This window comes from Hippocampus guttulatus, chromosome 13 (genome assembly GCF_054856545.1).
Source record: "Hippocampus guttulatus isolate MCC_2025c chromosome 13, RoL_Hgut_1.0, whole genome shotgun sequence".
In the NCBI taxonomy this organism is placed as follows: Eukaryota; Metazoa; Chordata; class Actinopteri; order Syngnathiformes; family Syngnathidae; genus Hippocampus; species Hippocampus guttulatus.
The window spans coordinates 141,678-158,489 of NC_141273.1; the positions used below are offsets into that span (position 1 = coordinate 141,678).

Here is a 16,812-nt window from a genome sequence, read left to right on the forward strand (position 1 = left end):
TGACCATGATGATGCCGATGAAGGTGGAGGTCGTGCCTGGCGTGGCGGGATGCGGGCCCGCGAGCCGGCGGGGAAGGAGACGGCGTCTCACCGGAAGGGAGTGCGAGTAGCCTCCCGAAATAATAATCGGGCCGGGGCCCGCGCCGGGTGTGAAACTCGCGAGGCACCGGCGAGAGTCGGACCCGGCGCGGGAGCCGGGAGGGAGGGGCGAGTCCCCGACGGGGGCCGATTGCCCAAGAGGGGGAGGAGGTGGAGGTCGTGACGACGATGCCGCTGACCCCGCCCCTTTCTTCCCCAGGGCCGACGAGAGGCGGCCGCCGCCGGTGCAGGCGTGCGCCGACTGGCAGGTGCTGCTCCACCTGCCGCAAACGGAGGCGTGGCTTCGCGCCAGCGGCGCCCGGGTGACGCGACTGACGAGCTCGGTGGCGCAGGACGGCGACAACAGACACGTGGACACGCACTTGTTGCAGCTCAAGGTAAACCGCTGAACCGCTGCTCATTGGCATATCCGGCCCATTCGGAATTGCTTTGTCGATTCTACCCATTCATTCCTTTCTCGGTCATTTTTCCGGAACGTTCGTCCCATTCGTCGTTTTTGGAGACAACCAATCAAAACGGCTTCTCGACAGTCACTCGCCATTCAGCGTGCCAATGATTCGTGGCCAATTTCCCATCAGGCCTCGCTCCGCTCGGGGCGATCCTTTCATGTCCGGCGGTCCGTCTGCGGGACTTCTTTCACTCGCCTCCGTTGTTCAAGGTCCGTTGCGTTCGATTTGAGAGCGATTCGTGGAGAAATGACTCGGTATGGAGAAGAAATCATCGGCGGGACGTGTCCCAATCCAAACGGTCGCATTGAACGTGACCGTTCGCTGCCTCCTGGTGGCGAAAAGTCAGAAATGACCATGGAATTTTATTTGGCTTCTGCGCTCGCTATTCTTGGATGACACGGTTGGGGGGTTTTTTCTACGTTGCTGCGGTGGGCTTCTTTTTGTTGAGTTGCGTTAGATTCATCCATTGCGCCACCTGGTGGCCATTTGCTGAAATTACAACTGAGGCATTTTTCAACGTGGAAGCCAAGCTCACGGAGGACTGAGTTTGAACGCCACTTTACTCGTGCGTGGATCCAAGTGCTCACGACAAAGTCAAAAGCGCGCTGAGCCGAACGAAGCGCCCCCCCCCCCGGGTTGTTTTTGTCCTCATCGCGCCCGGTGCACGTCATCGGGCATCCGTCGACGTGTGTGCGTGCCGAATGAAGATGGCGGGGCGCTTTTTCCTGTGGCATCTTGCCGCTTCATGACCTTCACGCTGCCCCTCAAAGGCACCCACGCCGTAGTGTGTGTGTGTGTGTGTGTGTGTGTGCGCGCGTGCGCTGGCCAGTTCTAACAGCTGCGCGAGGAAAGTCGCGACCGCTCGAGGGCGCTCATGCGATGATGTCACTGCGGCCGCCACGTCCGGAATGCACCACGTGACACACAAACGGCAAGGAATGGCTTCTGGCCTTCACTTCCTGACCTTGCCTTTCCTCACAACTCGCCAAAACCTGAATCGGCCTGCGCGTGCGCGCTTGTCTGAGTGTGAGAGAAATTCACAGTGGTGCGCTCCAACATCTTACAAAGTGTGCGTGTGTGTTGTTGCAATGTGTTTGCATGTGTGAGGGGTGCCTGGGTGAGACGGGTCCCAAAATAACTCGCAACTGTTGCTCCCCCCCTCCCCCACCACCACACACACCCAATGGAAACGGAATAAGCGGGTCAACGTGCACGCGCACACCGCAACACGTTGGTTGACAGAGTCCGAGTGAGTGTGCGGCGGCCGCATGGAAGTTTGCAACGTCGCGGCAGCTTCTCAGTTTTGAAGACGCTCAAAGAAACGCGCTCGGGGTAAGAAGTTCGACGTCCGCAACATTGTTGACCGAGTTGGAAGGGACGTGTTGACCTGGCCTCGTTGGTATGATGTCGTGGGAGCGCGGTTGCTATGGTTACGCTGCCGTTAGGGAGCGTGGTCACAAAGACTGATGCCGTCGGCCTTGATTGACCCCACAAACTTTTGGAAATTGCGAGACACAACATGGATTGTGTTGATTCGATTGCTTCTTGCGTGTGTGTGTGTGGGGGGGGGGATTTTTTTCCCCCGCGCCACCGAGGCTTTGACGCGGCGCGCTCATGTCAGTGCCGGAGCGTGTGCGCGTGCGGCGGCGTGATTGCCTCTGTGCCCGGGCGTGCGAGTGAGAGTGCGTGCGTGTGGATGCGAACGGTTGAGACCGTGCCAGAGTGCAAGTGTGGGAGACGCGAGGTGTGTGTGTGTGTGCCTGCGCGTCTGCTAACGCGTGCGCGCACGGTTTGTGTGATTAGGGCCCGGCAGATGTAAGATCCTCCAAATGAGTTGAGATGGAAAAGGCGGACTCGCTGCTCATTGAATCGGATGTGTGTTGATTTGCATATGAAAGTCGCGTGCGCGCCAGCAAGGATCAGAAAGACGCGACGTCGGTGTTTGATGGCAACGTGACCGCACTTTGATGACCCAACCGCGTCATTCCCGACTCCCCGTCGGGCGCTCGCAGACGTCCCAGTGGGTGGTTTTTGCCGTTTGTTCTCCGCTGCGTTGACATGAAAGGGGTGGGGTGGGGGGGGGGGGTGCGCCGGGTTGATTCCCCGGTGGCGGAAGACGCACAAGGCGTTGATGCGACAGGTCGCAAGTCACTCGGCGCTTCCGTTTGATGCCGGCAGAACCTCCAAAGTGGTCCGTTCAGGACAAACCCCCCCCCCCCCCCCCAAAAGGTGGTGCAACATTTAGCAAGACTTTCGGGGCAAGTGTGTTCAGGAAAATGGAAGGTGGCGAGTTCAGGCGAATAGATTGGTCAAGCTTGACAATTTGCAACTAGCGCCTTCAGGAAAGAATGGAACGGAAAGTAGAAGGCAGCTTGGCGGAAATGTGCTCTTGGTGTACAGGTGGAAACATTTGAGGTTGAGGCGTGTCCAGGAAGCAATGGGTTGAAACTTGCCAGGCGGCGTTGTGCCGTGCGAAAGACGGCGGGCGGGCTTTTTGCGCCGATGCCGACGGTGCCGTTTGCGCGCTCCCTCAGGACATCTGCGAGGACATCTCGGACCACGTGGAGCAGATCCACGCCCTTCTGGAGACGGAGTTGTCCCTCAAGCTTCTGTCCTACTCGGTCAACGTCATCGTGGACATCAGGTGAGCGACGGCACCCGAAGGCCTCCCCCCCCCCCCGCGCCTTTTCGACGTCCCGTCCGTGCTCGTGTGTTTGCCCGCTCAGGACGGTGCAGCTCCTGTGGCACCGGCTGAGGGTTTCGGTCCTGGTTCTGAAGGAGCGTCTCCTTCGGGGCCTGCGGGACCCCAACGGAAATTTCGCCGGGCGGACCGACATCCTGCAGGCCTTCACCCGGGACCCGGACCCGGACCCGCACCGAAACCAGGTGCGCCCCGCGGCCTCCTTCCTCCTCTTTGTCGCCGGAACCTCGGTCATCAGAACCTCCGCCGCGCTTCGACCCCGAGGTGGCGCGTCGAGCACTCGATAAATAAATAACAAGCCGAGCTTCTCGGGGCGATGGGAGGTGCAAAAGGTGCACGGAGAACGGGGCCGAGAAAGACGGGTTGCGTCTTGTCGAGGGCAAACGGCGGAAGGGTAGAGGCTAAATTCAAAGGAGGCGGCTGGCCGGCTTCCGCCGCGGCTTCCTCGCAACTCAGCGCCCCGCCGACTCGCTCTCGTCCTTCAGACCCGCCGACTCGACGCCCTGACCGAAGTGGACGACCGCGGCCGGCTGACCATTCGCTGCAGTCGGGACTATTTCTCTCTGGACTGCGGCATCACGGCCTACGAACTGAGCGACTACGGTCCCGGCGAGGAGCCCGAGACCGGGGGAAATCGCCGGGCCCCCCGGGAGCCGCGCGACGTCCCGACGGCGGACTCGGAAGGGAACCGCGAATCGCAAGAAGGCCGGCGCGCCGTCCCGTCCGAAGGCCGTCCCGACCCGGGAGACGGCCCGGCCGCCAATCAAAACGAGGTTGCGAAGCGTTCTCCGTCGAAGGGAGTCGCTCTGATCCGGGACGACGAGGCGGAGGACAACCGGGGGGTCTCTGAGCTCCGAATCCAGGCCCGAGCCAGCCGCGGCAGCCCCGCCGGCCTCGTCCATCCTCTCGCGGAGGATCTTTCCGCGGAGGGTCATCTCGCGGGCCCTCCGCGCCGCTCCGAGCTCTGGTTGGAGCTGGACTCCCTTTGCCCGGAAAACACTTCAGAAGACACCCGCGAGCGGAAGGTTGGTCCGGCGTCCGCGGCGAAGCCTCCGGTTGCGTTTGCGATGGGAAGCCAAGCGCCCGCTTTCCGCCCATCTCCGTCCGGCAGGTCGCCGACGGCGGCGAGGTCCGAGAGGGTCCCGCCGCGGCAAACGGGAGTCCTTTCGGCGACGGGGACTCTGACTTCTCGGCGGCGTCCCCCGCCGGAGACGGGGTCCCGTCCTCAGACCCGGATGCCAGCGGGGAGGATTCAGACCCCAGACCGGCCGCCGGCAAGATGCTCTCCCGGCCCGGGAAGCAGAAAGCGCACCAGGTGAGCGACGGTTTGTTTTCGCCTCGGCCGTTCTTCTGACATCCTCTCCTTCGCGGCGGGCGCGCCCGGAGGCCGGCCCGGACCGGGAGCGCTGGTACGGGTCGGAGGACTTCCTGGCGCTCCCCGCTCAGATCCACCAGAGCGAGACTTTGGCCATCAACCTGGAGAGTCTGGCTCGGGCGCTAGTGGGTGGACTTTGCTCTCTTGTTCCAGCCCTCCGTGGGGTCTTTCCCATCCTCAGCTTATTTTCTTGTAGTCGCAGCGACCCGGCGGGGAGGACCTTTGCCCCGATGCTTTGCAGGACGTGGATGACTGGGATCTGACCGAGCTCAACCAGGACAACTGGGATTCTGCGGAGAGCGGGGACGACGCGCCGGTAGGTTTCTCTTGCTTTGAACCTTGACTCCCGATTTCAACGTGTTCCTTTGCGAAGCTCGCAGCGCAGTCGGCTCCGAGAGTCGGCCCCGTTGCCATGAGTTGAATAATGCCGTTCGCCGGTTCCGGCCCCCCCCAAAGGGCGACGCTTTTCGCATCGTTCCGCTCACTTCCGCTGTCCGTAACGTCCGAACCGGGTCCTCAAGGAGCGCCGCGCTGCCCGTTTCCCCATCCCTCCTTGCTAGAAAAGGATCAGGATCCTTCCGGGGGTTCCGCATGGCCGGCCGACGAGTCCGTCGTTGGAGTCGGGGGGGGGCATCGCGGGACGGCGGCCCCGGAGGACCGCGGTCAAGCCACTCGCTCCTTTTCCACGCAATTGCGGCCGCCTCCCGAGCCGCTCGCCGCCGCGCGCAAACGAAACCGAATCGGTTCTGGGAACCGATGGCAAACTCCTCCCCCACCCCTCCAGGTTCCGATCGGGCGAGACCCCCCGGGCCGCCTTAGCCCCGCCTCCTCCGGCGACGCGGCCCGCCCGTCGGACGAAAGTATCGAGCGCGGCCGGCTGAGCGAGCCGCGGTCCGAAGGAGCGGCGGAGGGCCTCCCGGAGCCCGCGGCGGCGCCCCCGCCGGACAGATGCGGGAGTGCCACTCTGCTGCGGCAGCTTCTGGAGGACGTCGGCCAGGACAAAGATCCCGACGTGTGGAGCAAGATGGAGGTAAAAACGCAACCGGGGTGGGCTCACGTACTGTGTGTGTCCCGTAGCGCCCCCTCCCCCCCGCAAATGGCGTTACAGCGGTACCTCTACTTACGAGCGTCTCTTCATGTGAAATGTTCATGTTACCAAATGCCCGAACAGGAAAATATTCTCATCTCATCTCATATTTCACACTAGTTTGTGTTCTTTTGAAACGTCATTTTTTTTCTCTCGTTAGGCGAATCCACTTTCTGTTTCTATTTTTCATCTGTTGTTCCTTTTCATATTTTTGTCTTTTTTGAAGCGTAGTTTTTCCATTAAGGCCCAAAAACAGGATTGAAGAACAGAACACAGAAATCCATTTTGAAATCTTGATCAAAGAAGCCGCTTCTAAAGAGCGAATGGAAGGAAAAGCTTTGGGATGGAAATCAAACAAGCCAAACAAACGGAGCCCCTTCGCTCCTTTTCTCGCCGCTGCCTCATTTGCATCCGTTCCAATTTTCTTTTGTGTGTCACGACCAAACGTGCTCCTCTTTTTGGGGGACTTTGGGGACCTTCCAAACTCACTCCGGCGCTCCGCTCCATGCGCTTCATGCTCAAGTCCGCCAGCGGGTGGCGCTGTGTCTCCGCGGCCTCTTCTCTTCGGGGCTTTCCTTCACGCGTCAAACGGCAAAGTGCTTTTGGATCGGCTCGGTCTCGCGAAGGACTTCGCGGGGAGGAAATGTCGTCGTTTGGATGCAGGGGGCGTGGCCCAAAACGCAGAAAGCGGAGGCGCGCCGCGCGGCGGAGGCGATCCGACTAAAGCCGGCCCCTAACCCCGCCGGCACCCGTGTCGCCCGAAGCGAGGGAAACTCGAGCCGTCGGCTGCCGGAGAGCGGATCCGCGCTTCACCAAAAGCATTTCGGCTCATCGCGAGCCAGAAAAAAGTTAGCCGTGGAAAAGGCCAAACAGAAAACGCAACGCTCTGAGAACCTGCTGAGTGCAAAGAAAAAAAAATCTTTTCTAGCAGCGCTCATCCAACAGCAACTTTTGTTTTGTTTTTGTTTTTTTTCTTGCCGAATCGGCCCTCGCCGCCCCGCCGAGCGCAACGGCTCGGTCGTCGGCGCCCGCCGCCCCCAGTCGGCGACCTTTGCGAGCGTCGGCGAATGGGACGCTTGGAAATTTTGCGTTGACGCTTGCGCTTTGGCCGCTCGCAGAAGTTGCTGCGGCAGCTGGACGGATTCATCGGCTGGCTGCAGGGGGCGCTGGAGAGCACCGGCGACTGGACGCCGCCCGAGGCCAACTTGGACGCGCTCAAGCTCTACCTGGACACCCACCTGGTCAGTCCGCACGCACGCATGCATGCACCAAAATAATTTGAGGTGCTTTTCCGGACATGTTCAGATGCTCTCGGGACCGCTCGCCAAACAAATTGCGACAAAGTCAGAATGAAAAATGCAACACTCTCTCTCTCTCTCACACACAGACAGCTCGTCGTCTCTTTTCTCATTCTTTTGATTCATTTCCCTCCAAATTTGATGATGTTTACAATTTGTATTTCTGGGCATGCGCTCATCTTCCAATCGCGCTTTCCTTCTCTTTCTCTTTCTCTTTCTCGTGAGCTTTTCTCCATCTTGCCTCTCTTCTCATCTTTGTCACCTTCCCTTTTTTTCATCTCGTCATCTTTTCCCTCCTTTGCTTCATTTGCTAATCGTTTCTTTCCCCTCCAATTTTCTTCCCGGCGCGTCACGTTCCTTCGCCTTCTGTTGTTTTTTTAATGGCACGTTTGATCCGTCTCTTTATATACCACCTCAACCGCCCCCGCCCCACACGCGCCGCTGTCTCTCTCGATTTCACTCTGTCCTCATTTGTCGGGGAAAAAAAGAAAATAAATCAAACGACAATCAGCCGCAAGCATATGGCCGCTCATGGCCCCGCAAACGCACGCGAGCGCGCACCCAAGGTGCGGTGAGACGCCACATCAACACGCACGATTGTAAACACTCGCACGCGCACCGAAAAACAGATTGGATTTGCATTCTTTAGAGAAAATATATACAAGCAGCCCTGTTTTAAGCACACACACACACGCAGGGCTATTATCATATATTTGCATGTTCCTGGACAGACTTTGAAATGAGCATCTATATCTCCCAACAGAACATCCCCCCCCACACATATCTTATTTAGCCGTGTGCGCGCGCACGTCTTTTTCCCCCGACGCGCACGAGCGTTTGCCGTGCGTGCCGGCAGGCAGGTAAGTCCGACTCGGAAGCGGCGCGCGCGCGGTCCGTCGCCCGCCAAGAAAGGCGGAGGATGAAAGAGCGTAAAAGGCGCCGCGCAGTTTGCCCCCCCGACCCCGGCTGCGCGCGTTTGCGTGTGCGCGTCTGATAGTCACACTTGTACTTTGTAGTCATTAGCGTGCGCCGGCGGGCTTAATTGCGTGTCGGCTGATGGATGCGCACTCGTCGACCGCGGCCTTTTACGGCGCGCCCATTGCTTTCCCCTCCCGTCGCGTGCGTCGCGCTGGTGTTGATGTCGATCGCAACTTCCTCTCGATGTTGCTTTTTTCTTTTTGAATCGCCTTTGTTCAAAGTGCGGCGCACGGAACCGCCACTGAATTGGCGTGCCCTTCCACCGACGGCAAGAACGCGCCGGATGACTTTTGTTCGGGCGTCGGGCGGATGGCGGGGTCAACGAGAACGGAATCTTCCCGCGTTCATCCGGCGCTTGCGTTGCAGGCGTTCAAACTCAACGTGGACGGCCACCACGCGCTGAAAGAGAGCATCGTGGAGGACGGAACGGCGCTCCTCGCCATCCTGCCCGCCCCCGCCCAGCAATCGGGTACGGCCGCTCGCCGCCACCGGCCATGTTTCGGTGAACGCGGTGACCTCGATGGCTCACGACTTCCTCCGCGGCCCGATCGGCGCCCGTCGCCTTCAGGACTGCGCGACATCCTCCGGATGGTCTCGGGCCAGTGGGAGCAGCTGCGGCTTCAGATCCGCCGCCAGCACGCCTGGATGCTGCGCGCCCTGCGCCTCATCCGCGCGCGCCTCCTCCTGCCCGCCGGCCAATCGCGGCGACCCGCCGAGGGGCCTCGGCCGGACCGCCCGCAGGTAAGAAGGCCATCGCCTTGCCGCCGTCTGAAAAGTAAGGCTCACCGTTGCGGAATGTCCCTTGCGATGGTGCTTTCGTGACCCGCACGCCTAATTAGCGCCTGCGCCTGCGCGAGGGGTCGAACGTGGCCTCGATGGAAGGGCAAAGCAAAGGGCCGCTCGTCATCCACGTGTGAAATGATCACGGCGCCTCCGATATTGGGAAGATATTCATGACCAAAGATGAAGTCGGGACTCCAATCAATAATTCGGCGTCGGCATCTTCATCGTGACTTTCAGTGCGACGGATGCGCGCGATCTAAAGAATGCCCGTAGGCGGCGCTGTAACGGCTCACGCCGGGAGCACCGCCCTCCATTCGTTGGCGTTCCTCGCCGCCATCCGTCCGTCCGTGCGTCCGCAGAAAGTAGCGACGCGTGCGATTTGTCCGCCCGTCGGTCGGTGGTTTCCCCCCTCGATCCGCAGCTCGCCTTTGAGCTTCCCTCGTCTTCCTCCTCGGCGCCTCGCCGCCGGCCGCCGTCTTCCTCGCCCTCCCGGCGCTCTCGGCCGCGCGGAGGGCCCATTCATGTAAATGTCAGGAAATATCACAGCCGGGGTTGCGGGATTAGCCGGCGACGACGAGGCGCGCCGATAGCGGCAAATATAACGCTCTGACAAGACCCCCGGCGCGGGGATTAGGCCGGCCGCGCGCGCGCGCGCGCACGCGCCCGCGCCCGCCTTGTGCCGTTGCGAGGCGCGGCGCCGCACGCTGAAGATTTGCTGTGCCCGTGCGAGGATTGCCAAGCGATGCGCGTCTCGCGTTTTGCCGCGTACGGAGGATGCGGGCGGGCAAAGGTTGCCGGGAGCCGCGCTAAGACCGGCGCGGTTGCCCGCCCGCCGTCATATTTAACGGCTTAGCGGGATTTGTCTCATGCCGAAGGAGCTCAGGTTTGACGCCAGGAAAAGGGCGGCGGGCGCCCTTTTGAACGCGGCCAATGTCCCGCCGACGCCGCGCTCCGAAAACATGCGCCGTTTGCCTTCCCGGCATCCTCGACAACTTTCGGGGGGAAAAAAGGTCCACGCGCCCGGGTAATGCCCGCCTCGCCTTTATGACGGTCGAGACGGAATCCGGAGAGTCGGATCAAAGTTTGGACAAAACCATTTCAAAACACAACTCGCGACGAAAGGGCAGGCGCTAATGTTGTGACCCAACGTTTTGCGCGCGTTTGATTGTTGCGAATCTTCCAAAAAAAACAAAGAAAGAAACTGTTCAGACGCTGACATTTTGGAGGCGGAGCAACCCGACGGCGAAACCGAGAGCAAAGGTGACGCCGGGGGCCGCTGAAACACGTCTTCCTTTGACGACGACGTGCTTCCGATGGAAAAGGCTTGCGTCCTATTTCCTTCTTACCGGGACGCGCGCGCACTCCTCATTTGATTTTCTGCACCGGAGCGACCTCCCCCAGGGAAAGAAAGAGGGCTCTCGACGAGCGCGTGGCCACACGCGAGCGCACCTCACGTCACGCGTCGTGCCGCCGTTCGGCGTAGCGCCGATTTGGGGCCTCTTTTTCGAGGCTGGCGTTTGCAGGGGGGGAGGAGGAAGGGAAATCTTGAGGTAAAACCTGATAAGTCGGCCCCCGCCGGGCACCGTGCGAAGTGCTTCTTATCAGGGCGGCCGCCGGAGACGGCTCGTTGGCCTCGGGCTTCCATTTCACCCCGCAGACCGCGGCCACCGCCGCCTCCCAGAGAAGGACGGCTAAAGAGGAGAGAGAGACGGGAAGGAAGCACCGCGGCGTGTCGGCGGCCCCTGCCGAGGAGAAAATAAAACAAAAAAGAAGAGGAAAACGCAAGCTTTGATTCAAGTGGGGAAACTTCGGAAGGAAAGTGAAATTCTTCTCCCGGAACGTTTGGCAAGATGGGGGCAGTCGGCAAAGAAGCGTCTCCGGGGCCGGCGGTGGAGATCAGCCCGCCGTCCGGTTCCTGGCTTCTCTGCTCTGCCCTTGAGCGCGCTGCAGCGCGTTTCGGTCCCCTGGCAGGATCTTGGGGCTTGCTTTCCAGTAGACAAAGTTGCTTCCCATGCGACCCCCCCCCCGCCCCCCCTCAACTGTATATATATATATATGTACAGTTGAGTGAAGTATACACCTGAAAGAGGGCCCAGTTGACTTTGTAGTGAGGATGAGGAGGAAAGAGCATAAACAGTCTTTCCATGTCGTTGGGCCTGTGACTCATTTAAATAATGTCCTGAGGTTATTACAATCTATTAAAAAAGAAAAAAAAAAAGCCCCGTCGGACTCCCGCCTGATACCTGCAACCGCCAATCAGACACCGGCACCTCACTTTCCATAATTTAAGATTAAAACCGCAGCTCCGCGTTGCCGTTAATCCGCGTTGAAGTCGCGGTCATTTGGCGCGCGCGTGTCGTCGCCGCCGCCGGCGCACGCGATGCATTAAACATCGTGTTCAAAGCATGTCGTGCAAACAAACCTTGCGAGTTTTGGGGAAGCGCCTTTTTCCACTTGACTCTTTCCCTGCAAACTCTCAAAAAGTCGTTGAGTTGAGTTGTCATCTCCGCGGATGCAAAACTCAACAAATCGTTGAGATTTGATGATGGATTGCGCTGCGTCGTGGCGGGCGCAATATTCCTTCCTCCGAGGACGATATTGTTGTCGGGAAAATGTTTGAGTTGACTTCCTCCCGAACGTAACAATCCAACGCATAAGAGCCTCCTTTTTTAGCAGTCGACGTTGATCGAACGCAACCGAAAAGCCCCACGCCAACCACCCTGCGCGTTTTGTCCCGTGAACTCTTTAGTCAGGTTTCGAGATGATGCGCGCCACCGAGTCAGCCCCGTTCCCAGTTTTGCCAACTGACGCCGGAGACGATGCCTGTGGGGTTTGATTGGATTTACCCGCGGCAATTGACGCGGTGGATCGCGGCCTTCTGATTTGCGGCACCTGGAGGGCCTCGGGGGTGGTGCGCTTGAGCGGTCGGAGTTCTATTGGGCTGACGGAACCTTTTGTGTTAGCCTCGCTTGCTCCGAGTCGCCGACCGCCCCGCTGTCGCGTGGTGTTCCGCAGGGCTCAATTGCGGGGCCTCCGCTGTTCCCCGTGAGAGGATGAAGCGGATCGGAAAATGGATGGATATCGATCATATGAGTAAATGAATTGCGAACAAAATTGTGAGCTGAAGAGCGGGTCTGAAAGACATTTGTTCTTGATTGAATGTCCCCCCCCCCCAACTATTTGGGACGTAAAGGGACTAAATGAGATATGCAAATGTGGCGATGGGAAATAATGAGGGCCGTGTGCCGGTGGCAGGTATTAGCGTGCCGCGGCTCTCCCGAAGCTCAGCGGCAAAGTCAATTTCTTGAATCGACCGTACGTACGTTTCAATCTAAAGTTGCGAGTGAGCGCGCGTTTGCCGACGGCGGCGTGACGTGCTCAATTTTCTGATGGTCGGGAGTCTTTGCTCTTTTCGTGTCGTCACATTTTTCCTCAAATTTAATTACGTGGATTGAAGCGCCTTTTTTTTCTCCCCCTCCGATGTGACGGTCCAACTCATTAAAACATGTCACACTTTGATGAAAGTTGCCAAGCTCAGTCCACAAATGAAGTTTACCCCCCCCCCCCCCCCTAATCAAACAGCGCCAAAATGCTTCATTTAAACCAAAGTCTGGGCGCTCTGACTGAAATGAAAATTCAAGAAGAAGCAGCTTGAGCTCCAGCTCGCGCAGAGGCGCTTCCCCGACGGATAAATAAACGGCGCTGCCAAAAGATGACACCTTTCTCCTTTCTGACATCGGCTTCAGGAACCGAACCGTACTCGCCAGGGTCGTTTTGATTGGACGTACTTTCGGCTCGGCCCGGAGAAAATGCCGCCGGTGCTTCTCGATTCGGAGCGCAGTCATTTATTTGGGGGGGGGGGGGGGTCGCAGCCGTTGCGTGGTAGGATTTCAAGTGGTGCTCATCGGGGCTCTGACTGGGGTCCCCCCCAAACCCCCCTGCATTTGAGATTTCAAGAGAAGGTAGCGCTTCGGCGCCTGCCCGTCAACACGAGACGGGCCCGAGCGGGCGAGGGTGCGAGAAGAAGGGATGAGTGGATGGACACGGACGGATGACAGATGGAACCGCGCGGCCGTGGGCGCGCCGAAGGCAACGGAGGCGCCGTTTGTCATCGGCCACGAGACGTTTTTACGGCCGGCAGATTGGCTCGGCGGCGGCGTTTCCCGCGGGAGCGCGCGCCATCCCGCCGGATGACGCCCGCGCTTGCCGGGGGCCGACCTCCGCGCTTACGAGCCCACAAGGCGACCGGAACGTCCCGGCGGAAGCATCGCCGACTCCTCGCAAACCAACGCGCTCGGTGCGTCGTCGTCGTGGCTCGTGACCGCTCCGCAGTTTGTCTCCAGGGGGCTAGGCCGGAACCGGCGACCGATCCGTTTGTCTCGACGCGCTTCCCGAGTCGTGGCCGCAGCGGGCTCGCTCGCCGCTTTTCCTGCCGCCGACCGTTAGCGTGGAGCTAGCTTAGCGTCTGGAAAGACCGTTTGCGCCGGCTTGTAATCGAGCGATGGGCCCCGGCGACCTCTCCCGCTCCGTTTCAATGTCACCGCCGCGCCAGATATCCGCCGAGCGTGGCGATACTGAATGCGCGAGGCACTTTATTTACTGTTTATTCTGCACTTCATCATCAGCAATCCACCGCAAGCGCAACGCGCCGCTGACCACGCCGCGAGTGTGTGCGCGCGTGCGTGCGCTCGAGACGGCGGATGATGTCTATCCCTCCGTCGGAAACCTTGTTAAATATTCATTGACAATTATTCCGCTTTGACCGGAGCGTTTGATGGGGAGGATGAGGAAGACGCCGCCGCCGAGAACGTGAACGAGAAAGACCGGATGACAAACAAGAAGCGAGGACCTCTGTCTGGAAGTTTGGATGAGCGACGAAAGGTCCAAAGTAACGCGAGCGAAAAGCAAGTGAAGCCCCAACCCCCCCGGGCCCCCCTTCATCGTCACATAGCCTTCATCCGGCTACTCTTCCGACTCGTAACGTCGTCGCGCCGCCGATGGCTCGGCTCAAGATGGCGGGAGGTTCCGATCGTCGCCGGCGACGTCGCCGCTCTCAGCTCGTCGTTTCTTACGGCGTCACGCGGGAAGTCGTGAGAAAATTGGCCGTCGAAGCCGCCGAAGCATTTTTGGAAATGTCGGTGTTTGGTTCACGAAAGGCGGAAGCCTCGATCCCGTTCCGTTGCCGTGTCGGCGCGCGCGTCGAGACGGGCGGCGTCGGGCTTGCCGTCGGCGTGCCGGCCGGGGAGAGAGAGGAGGAGAAAAAAAAAAAAAGATTTGCCTCCCGCTGTCGGAAAGCTTCGTCCTCAGTCGCACCAATGGAAGCTTGAAGGACAGATGGGCCACCAATTAAGAATGGATGAATGATGCTCAGATGAATTTTGGTGAAAGGCTCCATCGGATTTCCGCTACAAATCCTTCACCCCCCCCCCCCACACACACACATACGCGCGCACACACACACACACACACGCACACTGAGTTTTGTGTGTGTGTGTGTGTCCTCATTATTTCCTAATTAGCCTGCATGTTAATTAGCATGGTGGCTAATGTTAATTAGCTCCATTAATGGGAGGCGCCGCAGCACCTGAAAATCCCCGCCGACGCCACCTCGCCCACTCCTGACACGTCTTCATCTCAAACGCGATGCGGCAGCTAGCCTAGCATCGCGCAAACGACGTCATCACGCGGTAGACGCTCCGATCCGCTCGCGGCATTTTCCCAGCCTTTTATTTCGAACGCGACGGCGGGGACCCGGTCGGCAGCAGCCGACAAGCCGGCCCTCTCCGGTCGCGGCGCGCGCGAGCGGACCGAGCCCATAGAAAGCCCCCCCCCCCCCCCCCCCCCGCCATCACCTCCAAAATGCCACAAAAGCGGGCCGCTTGTTGCGTGGCAAAGTCAGAAAGACTCGGACGTCCAAGCGCAAGCAACAAGTGGATGCGGGCGCGCATTTCAAGCAAGTGGAGGGAGCGTTTTCCTTGCACGGCACGCCCGTCCGCAGATGATTGCGTTTGGCGTTTTGTTTATTAGCTCCCTGATTGAGGCGCTCTGTCTCCACCAGATTGGATGACCTTTCCGCCCACTCCGCTAAGTAGACGAGACGGCCGACCGCTTTTTAGCCGCGCGTCGTTTGTACCTCGAAGCCTCATCTGCATACAGTTTGGACGCAATTACACGCGAGCGGCGCCGAGTGGCCCGGATACGATTGCGAGACGCGGCGTGACGCGCGTGAAGGAGAGCGCCGCTCGCTCTGACCGAATTTGTTCCGCGGCATGCGATTGGTGCGAAAGGCGCGCGTGATTTCCGTGCGCCCGCGCGCGAGGGGGGCGGGACCGGGCCGGAGCGCGGCATTCACGCCCGCCGCGCTCCAAAGGGCACGTCCGTCACCGGCCGGCGAGCGGCTCCTTCATCTCCAATAAGCGGCTCATCGCGCACGCCGGCGTCGGCGCCCCCCCCGTAGAAAAGTCTCCAAATAGCTTGATTGGCTTTCATTCCAAAAGCGGCGAAGCAAACGTCGAAGCTTTTGGGCCCAAACACGCGGCGCCGGCGGGCGGATACGTGTCGGTCGTGAGACTCGGGCCTCGCTGCGCTCGCATGGCGGGCCGAAGGGCGCGGTCGTCCTCCGGCGCCCGCGGGTGGCGCCGCGACGGGGTGTGTGGGGGGTGAGCTCACCCGTCGCCGTGGCCACGCTCGCAAACTCTGTCTTTGCTGCGCTCCCCCGCAGGTGGAGCCGCCGTGCGGTCTCCGGGACGCCCGTCGGGACGCCCTCCGGGAGATGGCCGCCGAGCTGGGCGGCCTGCGCGACATCTCGCCCGCCGGCAGGTAGGACCGCCCATCGCCGGTCACGCACGCACGTGGCCGAAGCGAGCGGCCGACAGGAACACGTGCGTGTGCGCGTGTGTGTTGGCCGTTGCAGAAGCATCATATCTGATGTAATGTTGTGTCGGGGGAGAGTCGTAGGATGCGGGGAGGCGGGGGCCCATCTTGCTGCCACCCCCCCCCCCCCAAAAAAGGCTGATTTCCGACTCGAATCGATTCCGGGAGCAAGCGGGAAAGTTGCTTCACTTGCGCTGCGGACCAAATGACAAAAGAAAACAGCCGGCGTGACATTCCCGACTTGTGTTTGTTTGTTTCGGGCCCACCTTCAGGCCGCAGGACTTTGAGCGAGATTCGCCGACGGAGGCGGACGACGCGGCGAGCGACAGCCGGCGGACGACCGGCTCGGAACGGCGACCCCGGGTAAGACCGCCCTCCTCCGCTCGCCCCCGCCCGGCGCCTTTCGGCATTTGAACGGCGAACGGGATGGCGCGCGACGACAACGGAAGTCGACGCTCGCGCGTGGCCAAGGGGAGCCTTTGCGTCCATTTGGCCGCGTTGTTTTGGATTCCTTCTCCCGGCGCGGCGACGTGGCTGATTCGCGGTCCGACACGCTCACCTGGCCTGCGAATTATTGATAAGTGTAAAGATGAAGCTAATTTCTCCAAAGGAGCCTCGCTCAAATATTCATCCGCGTATGAATATTCACGAGGCGCATCAATTTTCCATGAGGGGGAAATCGTTCTTCCGCTGGCGCGTCTCCGTCTTCCTCGTCTTCTCTCTTCCCTTTTTTCGATGTGTCCGCCGCGCCGTTGAAATATTGATGGGCCTCCTCGCCGGGCCCGAGGTCGCCCGTCTCGCGGCCGTCGCTCGATCGCCGCGGTCCGACTTTGACCGGCGGCGCGGCGACGTCGGGCGGGAAAAGGGTTTGCGGCGCCGCTCCTCGGGAAAGGAAGCCGCCGTCCGGCTCGGGAGGTCGGCCCGAGGCGGCGCCGTTTCGCCTTCTGGTCATTTGGAATGTCGGGAAAGAGCCTCCCAAGACGTTCCGGGTTCATCGGCGTCCGAGCGCGCCGGCGTGAAGGTCGGCCGCCCGGAAGTGCGGCCGTACGCGTCCGTCGGCGAGCTTTCGCCCGTCGCCTCGGCTACGTCCTGAAGCGAGCTGGCGGGGGAGGGGCGCACGCACGGAGCGTTGGCGATTGGCGTCTCCTTTATTGACCCGCAGGCTTTCC

At 60.2% G+C, this 16,812-nt stretch overlaps 1 protein-coding gene across 1 annotated transcript in view; it reads left to right on the forward strand.

Annotated features, from left to right (window-relative positions):
• Nucleotides 1-16,812, forward strand: part of akap6 (A kinase (PRKA) anchor protein 6) — a 28,314-nt gene that overhangs the window by 463 nt on the left and 11,039 nt on the right. Inside the window, exons 3-15 of the mRNA XM_086126959.1 lie at nt 299-476; nt 3,083-3,192; nt 3,275-3,434; nt 3,735-4,274; nt 4,361-4,564; nt 4,636-4,749; nt 4,821-4,940; nt 5,409-5,654; nt 6,830-6,952; nt 8,354-8,456; nt 8,556-8,728; nt 15,492-15,589; nt 15,916-16,006. Of these exons, the coding sequence (XP_085983085.1) occupies nt 299-476; nt 3,083-3,192; nt 3,275-3,434; nt 3,735-4,274; nt 4,361-4,564; nt 4,636-4,749; nt 4,821-4,940; nt 5,409-5,654; nt 6,830-6,952; nt 8,354-8,456; nt 8,556-8,728; nt 15,492-15,589; nt 15,916-16,006 (2,260 nt within the window). The remainder of the gene's footprint in view (nt 1-298; nt 477-3,082; nt 3,193-3,274; nt 3,435-3,734; nt 4,275-4,360; nt 4,565-4,635; nt 4,750-4,820; nt 4,941-5,408; nt 5,655-6,829; nt 6,953-8,353; nt 8,457-8,555; nt 8,729-15,491; nt 15,590-15,915; nt 16,007-16,812) is intronic.